At 40.5% G+C, this 14,125-nt stretch overlaps 1 protein-coding gene across 7 annotated transcripts in view; it reads left to right on the top strand.

The window, feature by feature from the left end:
* oxr1a (oxidation resistance 1a) overlaps positions 1–14,125 on the top strand; it is a 210,943-nt gene that overhangs the window by 160,577 nt on the left and 36,241 nt on the right. For 5 of the 7 annotated variants that reach the window (XM_050045734.1, XM_050045735.1, XM_050045737.1 and 2 more), the window contains 2 exons: positions 6,345–6,452; positions 9,555–9,668. The exons of the other annotated variants lie outside the window; for them this stretch is intronic. In XM_050045734.1, coding sequence (XP_049901691.1) covers positions 6,345–6,452; positions 9,555–9,668 — 222 coding nt within the window. The remainder of the gene's footprint in view (positions 1–6,344; positions 6,453–9,554; positions 9,669–14,125) is intronic. 7 annotated transcript variants of the gene reach the window in all.

Below are 14,125 nucleotides of genomic sequence, written 5' to 3'. Positions count from 1 at the left end.
CCTGAATGAATTTATAAACGTCTCTTTTGCAATCAAAGTCTAATGAGAAAAAGTGTTTTTCAGCCCAATGACATCACATTACGGGCTCCGGAAATGGCAGCACTGCTGTTTGGCCACAACAGAAATTGGCTTTAAAGCCCAGCACACCTCCTGGGGGTCTGGGGAAGACCGGAGGGTGGCCACCATGTTTCCACAGCAACACCATCCCATTACCTGGACTGTATTCCCAGCAGTAATAGTACAGTAAATAAGCAGTACCGCTAGCTCGCTCCCACCTGACCCATATGGTGTGCAGTGCAGAGCAACCAAGTCTAGATAACCAGTGGATATCAGAGGGTGTGCGATGGCCACTATGTTTTCACATGTTAACGCTGCTGGCAGGCTGGCTGTCAGCAAAGCCAACAGAAAGTAAAATAAAGGCAAGACAATTACATCATAAAACATAACAAATTTCATCACCTCGAAATGAAATGCGGCACTAAAGGTCACTGAGTCAGTGGAGCACCAGATCAAAAAGTAAGGCGTCTTGTATTTCACCTCATTTTGCATTTCTTTTGTAAGAATTAACCGGTTATTTACCGATGAATGGGTGTTGGGCTATTGAAAGCACAAGTAACTAAAACGAACATCCCTTACATTAACCCACATGCATTGATTCAATAAGTGAAACATGAGGTCAATAGAAAATGTCCTGCCTAAATACTTTGCTATAGTAGCTGAAAATGCAGTTTCCTAACTTCCGTGATGTCATTGAAAATACTGTACATCCTGATGATATTCACATAGCCTAAATAACTGAATTCGGCAGCTCATTACTTGGCTTTATGTACTTCGTCTTATAGCTGCTATCTATATCTCACATAGACAAGAATGCTCTGTATTTGCTTGTGATGAATTATATTCATCTCTAAACCTGACAGCAACAAGCTTTGTCCATGTCTTCACTGCCTTGGTTGCCATGCAACCTCCATTTAACTTAATCTCAACTTTGATCGAAGTATTAAATTAAATCTGGCCTGATGAACAAGCAGTGAAGATATAAAGGTATCAAATAGCATTTTGAAAAATGAAGGATGTCTACTGATTTGATTTGTTTCGAGAAACTGATCAAATTAACATTTAATCTAGCAGGACAATTTAATCATCTCAGCAAACTGCTGTTATTGTGTATCTCCACTTTGACCCTTCAAGGAGATCTGTCTGTGAACAGGGCAAAAATAGACATGTGGGTTAACAGGCGGCATATGTGTGAATCACTGTGTCAATTTTCACTTGTCACCTGCTACACTGACATTGATAAATGATAAAATTATTTTGTTTTTTATCTATCTATTATGATTGTCAGTGGTGGTGTTTGAAATTTTTGCCTGTAAATCCTCCCATCACTTTATGTTTGGTGACATCCATCAGCAATCAGTTAGAAGCCTAGAATAGTCAATCATCACCCGTCATCCTCTGCAGTGTAGCTCTGCTCACTGTGAAACCTCTGCCAGTAAACCTATCTCAGTCAGCCCACCCAGTCCATGCTGCACAATGCATCTCTGCTCTGCCTTGTTCATTGTTTTCCAAACAAAATTGCTCACATTGCTGAGTCATGGAGACTGTATCCCAGCAGCATGACTGACCTCAGATCTGATTAGTTTGTTCCCCCAGTGGGTAGGGCATCCAAACTCAGTGTAGCCCACAATCTGGGCCTTGGATTAGCACTTAGCACACTCACAACACCATTTTGCCAAACCCCTAGCTAGCTCAGTCTCCATAGAAGAGCCTAGTTTAAAAAGACATGAATAGATGTGTAAGAAATAACCCATGATGAAAGGAGAGTTATTCAATAAAAATGACTCAAAAACTTTTGTCAGTTGCCGAGATTTCAGGATTTCAGAACTCACTTTGCAGACAGACTTTTTAAGTTTCAAGACCTAAACTGCTTTTATGTTGGACTGTCAACATTCTCCTACCCCCACTTTGTTTGATTCCCCTACAGTGAAGGATGGTGCTAGAAGCAAGTGACCAGCATCACAAGACATTTCAGCTCCAAAAAGAGCTGGGCTCTCAAGCACTGACAATGCAATATTACTGTCACTGCGCTTTCATGGGACTCCCTTAAAGCAAAGTATTCCCCCCAGATGGGCGTCGTTTTGTGGAGCACAGCTGTGCATGCTTTGACGGGCTTCATGACCATCTCAGCCAGTGCTCTAAGTATATGTTCGCATTTTGTTCAATGTATTTTAGTTTGTCAATATATTTTAGTACTATTTAATTGTACATATTTTCCCATATAATGTTGTGATGGTGAAGCAGCAGAAGCCAGCAGCAAGGAGCAAAAATAGAAGTGTGTCTTTGTAAACTGATGATCACAAAGAATATGAAAATCATCTCTGTTTGAAGTCACAGTTAGGTGTTATGTCTCCTGCAGGTTTTATCTTGTGGCCAAGGCAAATATAACGTTAATAAACAACCATTTAGGCCACAGTTTAGCTAGCTTATCCAAAAAGTGATGTGACGACCCAATGTGAGCCAACCAGGATGTGCACCAGGCACACAGACGCAGGACATGAGGCACTGCCCCTGGGTGAAAACAACATGTTTTTAGTGAGTCCCATGCTTTCATGGTGTTAAGTGTTTTACTAGCTCTTGTTGTTGGGTTTCATTCATCATTAGCAAGCTTTTTATCATATGACTTTATGGTCGGTTACACTAAGAGGCTTTCTTCCTGAGATGTTGTATCAGTGTTGTTAGTATTCCTCTGGTTGCCTGTAGGTAGCTTGCTTCAGACAAAGCCTTATTATGAATGGGTGCTTGTCTGAATCCATTTATCAGATTTTTAACCAATTTTAAAACATCCTGATCATTAATCATTTTAAATGACCCCTATATTCAGTATAAGAGGGACAAGCAAACATTCTGCTGAAGTTGATGTAAATTGGAATTGTTCCGGATCCAAATACAGTACGCAGCCAACATGTCTCTGAGTTTTCTGCAGGTTTTTCTTGTTCAGGTTTGTGTTCCTGCTTCTTGCTGGGAATGCACCACCATCTCTCACTTGATCAGCAGTGCTTTTCCCACTTAATCCTGCCTCAGTCCTCACCTGACTTCATTTTACCCCAACCCTGCCCACAGCCTTGGCCCCTGTCTCCATAGCTCATCACACACTCTGAATATTTGTGCTGATGAATGCTTGATTTGCTCGCCTCTCTGAGCCACAGATTTTGGGGATGATGCCATATGGCTCTGTTGTTCTTGCTAAATCAAGTACACTTTGTATATTTCAAATATTTGAAATATGAATTCCTAAGAGCTCTGTTTCAAACCAAATCTTATTCCATGCACGCTTCATCTCTCTGAGTTTACTGAGGATTTTGTCTCATGAAATGCTGTCTGACACCCGTGTAATGCAGTGAAGATGCAATAGCTTCTAATTTTTCACTTCACAATGACTTTTAGTTGCTACCTGGAGACAGAATAGTCTGTGTTTGGAGCTTGAGTTAATGCACGTCAACAGTAGTGATACTAAATTTGAACACATTCACTGGTTGCTGAGTTTCTGTATTTTCTGCTTCTCCCCCTCGATGTTGCTATGTGCTGCTGGCATGACCATGATCCTGATCATGTCATGTGTGACTCCCTCACACACAATGATTCTGTGTTACTAATGTTCCAGCTTGTCTGTCTTGGCTCCTCTTACTCAACTACCTGTCTGTGTCTGTGCTCTGTGTGTCTGTCTGTCTGTCGGTGCAAGAACATCCTCCTGGAAACAATCCGTCATGTCAAGAATTTGGAGAAGCTGTCATTCCTTGGTGTTTTTTTCTGGGACTGTTTGCACACACACATACACAGGGAGGCTGCACACATGCTGTGAACCACTGAGGCAGTCCCATGACTGTTGCACTAAAACACACAGTGCCATTATCCTGTCCTAATTATACACGGCTCAGAGTCAGCCCTGCCTGTCTGGTTCTCGGGGGTTCTCTCCCCTGAGCTCACTTTTTTTCACTCATACCACGTTTCTCACATTTGCAGGCACTTTCTGACAGGGTTGTCAGCCTTATTTGGAAGGTAGAAACTCCCACTGGGCATGTTAGATGCTTAACTAGTTCAGACACGTGGAGCACATCTCTGTTGTATGGATTTTAACTGGTGGAGACAAGCAAATGCACCTGCGTAAAACTGCAGGGTGCAGCAGCTGAGCACAGGATGTCGCCACATCAGAAGCCTGTGTGATCTGTTAAACATGAAGCACTACCTCTTCTTCTGCTTGTTTGTACCCTTAATATGGTTCAAGTTGATATGCTTTATCAAATTATATTAAGTGTAGAGTTAGTTAGTACAAAGGTTAGCGTGGTTAGAAAAAAAATGCAAGCCCAAATTAGGCCTAATTAGGATAATTACATTATCGACCTATCAAGGTCAGCAAAAATGATCGAGGTCATGTCCATATATGGTACGTTATTGCTTTGTGTTTACATTTGTGTCTATTTACATAAGAATATCACCAAAATTTTAGTCAACATGTTGCCTGAATAAATAGTGCGGTTTTCCCTTCCATTCTAAAGCCGCCTTCATGTCGCCATGCAGTAACCACTACGGACCACAGCTGCGATGACAGGCAGGTGCTTCTGTAAACATTGGCAAGTGCAAGCTAACTTGTAGATGCATACTGACATTGCCAAAGATTTCTACATATTTGGACAGTTTACTTTTTTTCTCTGGTTGTCCTAATAAGTTGCTGGCACTGTAACTCTGGGTATTCAGACACCAACATTATCAGCTCCTCCATCTTGTCTTATTTTTGCTTGTGTGATGCTCGCTATTTGATAGACCAAAGCCAAGCAACAACCGCCGGTAGTTCAAATTTTGCTCAGCACAGCAGAGCAAAATCTGCGTGTGTTCACTTGGGTGGCAACGGCTTCATACCCCCACAAATATGTTCACACCGCTTTCCCTCTGCTGCCTTTCCTACATTGAAATGACTGGAGGTGGCACGTGGTAACTTAACCCTTCGTTACAAGTGGAGGCCCCATAAGACTTGGATGCAATGTCGAAGCGTTTTTTCACAGTGCCCGAGCCAAATGAACCGAAAAACAATATGCTGTGACGAGTTTTGCCGTCATTTCTTGTCAGATTAATAGTTCACTGCTCTTTGAAAGGTTGTAGTTGCAATATGCTATTATATTATCATAAGATCAGTGGCATAAAATGACGATAATATTGTTTATCGCAATTATGTCTCGGACAGTATATTGCCCAACAAAAGTAGTTATCATGACAGGCGCCAGAGGTCAGTGTCTACTGGTGGAACAGGCAGCTGAGCTGAGAAAGGTGTTGACTGCGAGTGGTGGGGATAACTTTACAGGACTGGTATAAACAAAAAATGCCGCTGTTGGAAGTATTGCCGCATATAACTTTATCTTAAAATGACCACCTCCAACACACATCATCTCAGTTCAGCCCAGTGATATATCGGTATTCACTGCGAAAACAAGAGTCATCAGGTTCTTCAGCAAGAAGGGCATTTATTTGTTGTCTGTTTTTTATTATATGGACAATAAGTATTTAAATCCAGCAAGACTTGTTTAAGTAGGCTAATTTCATTTTAGAAACACAGCATTGTATGTTAGACAATGACATATGTGCTAAAATGACTTTTATCACCAGTAGCTCAGCCTTTATTCCTTGTTTTTTTTTTTTTTAACACAAAGACTGTCATGTACCGCATAGCCTGGTGAAATGTCAGTAAGGTATGAAGGTATGAAAAAAATACTGCCCAAGCCTGTTGCCCTCTTAAGTTTTTGGCTTTACAAAAGTTTGACAGACCTGCTGTGCCTAGTTACAGTTGCTAGGCTTTGATTGCACAATCATTTTTCAGGGGAAGGGTTTCATAAACAGTCAGTATTAGTTATCGGGTGCTTTATAGACTAATGATTAATCAATAATGAAAATAATCAATTTGCAGTTAGCCCTAGACTTTGTGCTCATAAGAGCGTCTTTGTTGTTTTAAATTGAAAAAAAGAGACAGATGTAGCTACATGAGTGCTTCACGAGATAACACAAGACTGCTGCTGACATTCATGTCAGTTCATATCTCTGCCAGCAACATTGCCTCCTGTGGGAATCTATTCCTGGTCAACAGCTGACAGCTTTAATTTGCATAACATCCCTAAATCTAACATGCAAAAAATCTAACATTAAAGTAATAATTGCGCAGCTCTGTGTTTCAGCTCCTCTCTCTCAATCTCTCATAATCTGTGTCACATCTTCAAGTCTTCCCTCTGCTGCTGTAAGGAAATGCTCTGAACAGAATCAGGAGTGTGATTTTGTGCCCTTTCTCTTGTTTTGTTGTCCAGGTGGAATCGCGGGACACGTTGAACAGCATTGCGCTCAAGTTTGACACCACACCCAACGAACTGGTTCAGCTGAACAAGCTGTTCTCCAGAGCAGTGGTGCCTGGCCAGGTGTGAACCGCCGTGCACGCCATCACTGATATATTCAGCTGCATCACTTCATCACAGTCCTTCAGCAACCTCACATCTGTACCTTCTCACAATCCGGTCAATCTCACAGTAGCTGCTTTGACAGTTCATAATGCATTCTCAATGGTTTGTCTTGGTCTCACAGTCACTTAACAACTGTGCTTATTGGAAACTAGGTGGAGAGATTGGACATAGTTTTTTTTGGGAACATCACATGCTGCATGTGTTTATCCTCCCACTCTCTCAGAGGAAATTGCTGACTCACTGTTCACATCCCTACTATCTGTATCCCAGCTTAATTGCCTGCTAATTACAGTGTCATTTGTCCCATTAGGATGCAATTCATTGCAAAGGACCTATTTTGTTTCTAAAAAAAAAAAGGTATAATAATATGTGTGATGCTTGAATTCTCCCACAGACGCTTAAGTTCCGACAACATGACACAAACTACCCATCTTTAGCCCGCTAAACCTACTGCCAGCTTCCCAGGCTTTCATCTTTGTCTTTTCTTTTTTCAGTAATTCTAAATGAGTTTTTTAATTGGGAAAAGTGACAAACATCCAAAACGATATTTTGTCTCTGTATTTCTTGGCGTCAAAATGAAATCCAGACGAATGGGGACGAACCACATACGCCAATCCTGTTGGCATCGTCCCCTGTCTCAGCTCTCAGCAAACAATACCGAGTTGATCTGCGTCCAAGCAGTGGGGTGTAGAGAGCACTTACTGGACCATCAGCTCTCTTCTCCTTCCACAGCTCAAGCGTATACCACAACATAAACAGCTCATTTCTTGAACCCTAAAGCTGTACCTAGATAAATATTTCATTTCTCAACTTCTTGTAGATGCCAAAAATGTACAATCCAAAAAAGAATTTCAATATTAAATTCAATGAGGAACTACGCCCATTTTCAAAATTCATAAATGTTATTCCTGTGGTCTGAGACAGTCCAACAGTATTATTATACATGAGCAACTCTCTCCTAAATCCAAAAGCTAGGGTGTTAAAACTCTAATGTGTCGAAGTATAAAGTCTGGACCTCCTCCATAGACAGTGAATTAGAAATGATGTTATAGATGCAACTTAAAGTACCCAGGGGAATGTTTTGAGTATAGAGCGAATCACAGTGACATTGCACTAACAACAACAATCACCTCCAGGGAGACAACTGACAATTGTATAACTGGTAATCTTATTTATTTCTATCTGATACTTGGTTAGTCCTGAACTCCTGTTTTTGTCACTGGAGTCTTGTGGCGTTGAGATAACAACTTCAGTCCCCTGTCAGAAAAGGCTGTCTAACTGCAAGGTAAAAATATATATACAATCAAACTGATATTGATATTTTATAGGTATGTCTTATTAAGATGGCTAAATACTAACCAACTGAGGCAACGTTAGCTCAGCACCATTTAATTTTATATGTGTGACGCAGGGGTTTTCTACCTGGATGTTATTGTAAACAAACATTGTGATTCGGTCAATATGGGTACATTCCCTGTTTTAGAACTAAGAACATTACAGTTGAAAAGCTCATTTTGGTGTCAAAAAGAAAACAAATATTTTGTGGGTCGTTGTCTCTGACGCAGCCACGGCCTTTACATCCTATGATATCACAAGTTTGACACTTCCCTCTCTGGTTTCAGGCTTTGAGAGAGTAGCTCATATTCACAAATATTAAGTGAACTTTTCTAGGCCATGGAAATAACTTATTTAAAATCTTAATTCAGGTGGTGTTCCCCTTTAAAGGCTTAAAAACCACTTATCTTTTTTTCTGAAAATAGATATTATACAGGTTATACAGTAATGAACATGTAGAGGGCTTCTCTTAAGGGACAAATTCAACATTTTGGCAAAGTACTCTTATTAGTTTACTTGCTGAGAGTTATATGAGAAGATCAATACCACTCTCTCGTGCGTGTATGTTGAATATGAAACTACAGCCAGGACATGGTTAGCTTGAATTACCATAAAGATTGGAAACAGCCAGCAGGGCCCTTAAACTGCAACTTGTGGTTTTTACACGTTGGTTTCTTTACAGAGAAAAACACACAGGATAACTTGTTAATTAGTGACCTCTAGAAGTGCTGGTAAGGATTGTTTTTAAATCTTTGGACAGAGCCAGTCTACCGTAACTGAGTTTAACCCATGCATGTATTAAAAGAGCTGTGTAGGGGGCGCCCACTGGCTTACCTGGTAGAGCAGGTCCAACATGTTCCAAGACAGTGTCCTTGCTGCAGGGCGCTGGGGTTCAGTTTCAACCTGCAGCCCTTTGCTGCATGTCATTCCCACGCTCTCCCCCTTTCATGCTAAATCTGTCCTATCAAATAATGACAAAAAAGCCCCCCAAAATATCTTATCTGCTTCTGCATTACTGGACCCATAGAGCAAGCACATAAGAGACTTCCGCCCGCCACTTTCCAAATGTTATCAGACCAAATGCATCAAATCCTGATATTAAAAGTCATTTCATTGGATTTGTGACACTTGAAAGAATTTAGCCACTGATTTACCCTGTTTCCAGTCTGTATGGTAAGCCTAACTGTCTCCTGGCTGTAGCTTCACACTCAACTAATTTTCCTTTTCCTCTGTGTTATTAAACTAAATATCTTTTGGTTTTGGGAATTCCTAGGGCATTTTTCACTATAATCTGACATTTTATTATTTAAATGATTAATTAGTTAATTGAGAAAATAATCAACAAAGTTATAAATTATGAAAATATGTGGTAGTTGCTGTCCTGTATAGAAATAAACTAAATTTGGCTGTCACCATGTGCTAACTACGTAAAAATTATCAGTTCCCTCGTCCCCATAACTGCCAACTCCAACAAGTTGACTTGATCATCATAACCATCATTTTCCCTTTCTCCATTTATCCCTGTCAGTGGCCTGAGGCTATTCACGTGATTTCATGTCATTTGCCTTGTCAGTGTTGTGGTTGGGTTGTGTGTGAACTGTATGCATATGTGTGAGAAAGAGAGATTCTCTTTTTTCCCCTCCTTGTGTGTGCATGCGTGGTGTACAATGCGTGTTTGCACAAAGGCAGCGCCTGTGTAAATACAGACATGGATTGTGTTTGCAGGTTCTGTATGTTCCTGATCCCGAGTACGTCTCCAGTGTCGGAAGCTCTCCTTCCCTCAGTCCCATCAGCCCCCTGTCTCCCACCTCCTCAGAAGCTGATTTAGAGAAGGTGACGGTACGTTGACCATACCTCTGATGCACAATCTCACACACTCAGAATAAGTGTATTAACAGTTTTCATGCTATTTGTGGGCAGAATCAAGAACTGTATGAAATATAGTATTGTAGATGTTTGATCTAAAACTTATTAGTCTTACATGCAATAGATGTTAGTGGTCTTTTTGTAATAACCTCATTCCTGCTAAAGTATGTTACTATTCAGGTGACAGCTAACAGAACCCAAGTGTTTGATGTGGGGCCATTGTCTTCTTTAATTTGGTCAGAAATAGTTCACTATGATCAATAAGGAAGTTTACCAGCAGAGAAGTGCCAAAGGCTGTATATCACAAATGCATTCAATGCCACTATACCTTCCATCTTAAATATTAGGAACTGCAAGCAGACAAGAGATCATGCAACAGAAACAATAGACACCATTGCACCTGATTATCATACACAGTGTCTCACATACAGTACTTGCACATATACAACCAACCCAACAGGAATAGTCCATGCCTCCCTGTCACCGCTATATACACCCTGTCACGCACACCATAAATTGACTTATCCTTCAACCACTGCTGTCACATTTTAAAGCCCTGTTCATTGTCAGCCTAAAGGTGAACATCCAAGATGATGTGTCACACTGTCGAGGGCAAAAAAAGACAAGAATTGGCAATCATTTCCAAGGACAGGACAGGAAGTGTTGTGTGTATACTATGTTTCACATAAAGTCGTCATCAAGGACATATGTGTTGCTTCACAAACTGTTCTTCATTTTGTTGTGGAGGCACTTGTGGAGAGTGTGAGGTGATTTGTTGGAGTGCATTATCCAAGAAAACATACAGTATATGTTGTCTTTATTATGCTTTCATAACTAAAAACAGATTGTAAGGCAGCAGACAATGGAGGTTTACTGTAATTGAGTTGGCATCATGAGAAGGAGGACATTAAAATAAAATAAAGTCTGAGATTTATGTTCTTTGTTGTCTTTGATGCAAAGGCAGCAAGGATGATCACCAATAAAATCACAAAAAAATTGATGATAAAAATGTCATATGAATTATAGGTAAGATAATAAACTTAAGCCTGATTTATAGTAAGACTCAACAAATTTGATAAGTGTTGCTCGAGAGAAAATAAACAGTCTCGTGTTTTTGTCAAATTATGTTTTAGCAAAAGGTTTCTGTTATCTTATGGTAGTCAGAGTTCCCTGTGTTTTTACAGTGCAAGTCTGTTTTAGTTGTGTTTAGTGAAGCATAATCTGCACGGACAGCTGTTAAAATCTCACAGATATCCCACTCCATATGTGTTTTTCACTTATTAACCATATCTGTCATATTGATTGATCAGCTCCCAGTTTGTCTGTGAGCTGCACATTCCTCTCACTCGATATGGTGGGCAGGGAAATAACATTAGTGAATCAATACATGTAAATAGTGATTTCTTCCCATGAGGATGACATGAAATTTTTTTTAGGTTCAGTAAATGTTTGCTGTCAGTCAGCCTGGTGAAAGCAGTTCGGCTGGCCTTGTCCTCTCAGCTCCTCAGGAGCTGCTACTGCTGACAGACGGCTGCTTCTGTGGACAGAGACGCTGAATGGTTGAAGTTGATGTGGGTTGCAAAACAAAATATGATCATGCGCAATGCAACAAAATTCTCCAAGTGCATGACATGAAAGGAAAGTTTCAAGCGACCTTTTGTTCTGTCAAAAATACGTCATTACGGTCAAGCAACACTCATCAATTTAATGTGTGTCTGTAACTTTTGCTGCCTTCTTGGCCAGGTCCCTCTTGAAAAAGAGATTCTTAATCTCAATGAGGCAAACCTGGATAAATAAAGGTTAAATAAATAAATAAAAATAAAATAAATCAAAAGTGTCGAGCACCCAACCTTAAGTCAAGCTTTACACACTTCCAACTTTCCACAAGCCACAATCTGATCTTCTTTATGAGCGTGTGGTTGTTCAGCTCAGCCCTGACTGACGTGTTCAGAGAGATCAATGGTGTATCTTTACTGGTTAGTCAAAGCAGCTCAAAACAAGACAATTAGCCAGCAGCATTAGACTTCTTTTTTATCATGTTAATTAGCTTTTCTAGCAAAAAGCCTTGTTCTGTTTTTCACTTTCCCCAGGGTCTAAAACTGCCATGCCTCCGCTGCTCAGATCCTAGAGAACTCAGAGAAGGTGCAGTAAAAATCAGACCATCTAGGACAATACTGTTCAAACTTCCCTTCAAAATGTAGCCAAGTAAGCTGCTTAAATATAGCATATACTTAAGCATATTTAAATAAACAATGTCTAGTCACACAAAGAAACACAGTTTAAAAATATATTTACTTCCTGTCTGCATTCAGCTAATTTACTTTAATACTTAAATTTGTCTTATTATATTGCTGTCACAAGAAAGAAGTGCAAAACATGCAGTTACATGTGTTGGTTCATATATTTATATGTCCAAGTAGACCATGACCTCGTGTGTGCTGTATCCATTAGTATATCTGCTTCATATTCAAACTGACCTATGGAGGGAGAAACAGATTACCATAGCAACTTTTCTGGGAAAAAACAGCTTGTGGTCCTTTTCAGTCATGATGCTGACATGTGGAATTGTTGGAGCATTGACAGAACAAAGTGCATTTATGAAACAGGCTATTAGAGAAAAGGTCTCTGCTAATGCACGGCTCTTAATTAGTATGCAAGCTGCTGACAGCAGTTTTGGTTTGATTCATTGTTGTAGTTTCTTTGCAGGAACATGGAAATGACACGAATTGCACATGTGGTCAGATGTGTGTCTGATCACCTCCAAGTGCTGCATGTAAAGCACTGATAAAGCCAGGTGATAAGCCAGGGTACTTGCTAAAGCAAAAATCTATGCAGTATCTCTTGAATAACAGTATCACCTTGTTGTTTTGTTTTTGGGTTTATTACTGCTCTAAAATATATGGCCCATTTACTTTACATCACATTTTTCCCACTTGTCCCTGTCAGCTTCACCGTTGTCACATGAGAACTAGAGCCAGAGGTTAGAGGCGTGTTGTTTGTGTCTGTAGTGACTTCAGGTCAGGTCCCGTCAGCCGTACACATCCTGTTCTCGCAGCTCTAAGACCAGCAGTGTAAGCCATCTCCCTCAGGTACTGTGTCTGCAGCATCTGAATGAGCCAATCACTAAGCACGGCAGGAAGCCCAGTGGTCCCTTAAGAAATATGACTGTTTGCTGGTCTCCATGGAAACGGATGTCTTGTTTTGCCGCTTTTGCAAGAAAATGGATACTGCTTTCTCCATCGCCATCACTGTCACTGCTGCTTCACTTGAGTTTCTGCACCCTCCCACCACAAAGCGCTCCCCTTTCGTCTGCTCTCATCTCTGTCCGTTAATTTCTCCCCGGTTGCCAAAAGAAAGGGCCCCGTTCATTTACTGCTTATCTATTTAGGTCATGCCTGCAAGAACAGGAGCATACTCTGCGGCTCTCGACGGGTGAGGATCAGAGAAAGGGGCTGTGACTGCAGTGAAATTAAGCCTTTAAAAGTGATGCCGTGTCTGATATTTAGAGCAACTAATGAACGGAGCAGCTCGCTTTCCCAGACAAGCAGCCAGGCAGCAATTATTCCAGGCGGAGGAAGTGTGCTTGGAAGGCAGAAGGGAGGGAACATTACCTCACCCGATGTGCCAGCTCTGTATGTGTTTGTGGAGGCGTTGTGTGTGTATCCGTGTTTGTCTGTCTGTGTGTGAAAGTGTGCGTCTGTATCTGTCAACTCTGCATGTTTGTGTGTGCCTGCCTGCACACTGCTATCTCTTTCCTTTCCTGTGTGTGGTACTTGGTAGTCTTATAGAAGCAAGCAGTATCCAGGTGCTGTTTGATTTTTAAACCACAGGAAGGACCTTAATAACTCACTCGACTTCTTTTATTTATTTATTTTTTTCTCCAGAATCCCCAGCATCTTTTAATTACAAGCCAATTTTGGTGCTCTGCACGCACGTCTCAATGAGGATATTATCCAAATGAATGGTTCTGGTAGGTTCGTAGTAATAGCAATGCAAGCAGCGAATAGCTAGTATACCCCGATGAAGAAGAGTGCTCTGAAGAGAAACTCCTTTCAGATGCTTCTTTTACTTTTGGATGTAAAAAGTCAGCACTAGATGTTTCAAAAGCCTTTAAGATGTACGAATAGCTTGTCAAATAATCAAAGCAATTATGCATAACAGAGGTTGTGTCACTGCAGAATATTTTGTGTGTCTACTTATTTAAACCAAAACAAAAATCATATGTATTTGTCGTTTTTAATGAAACTCTGCTAAGGTTCACATGGTTGAATGCTTCAGTTTCCCATGAAATAAAGGCAGTACATGAGAACGCAGAACACAAAAACAACACAAGGCTCAAAAAAGCATGATGCACTCTCAAAAGAAAAGTACACAAATAAAATGATGAGTTATGATTCAGATTAATATGGACATCCTTTGGAAAAGCAACA

The sequence above is a fragment of the Epinephelus moara genome, chromosome 6 (assembly GCF_006386435.1).
Source record: "Epinephelus moara isolate mb chromosome 6, YSFRI_EMoa_1.0, whole genome shotgun sequence".
Classification (NCBI taxonomy): domain Eukaryota; kingdom Metazoa; phylum Chordata; class Actinopteri; order Perciformes; family Serranidae; genus Epinephelus; species Epinephelus moara.
This window is presented reverse-complemented; position numbering and strand designations above follow the sequence as displayed.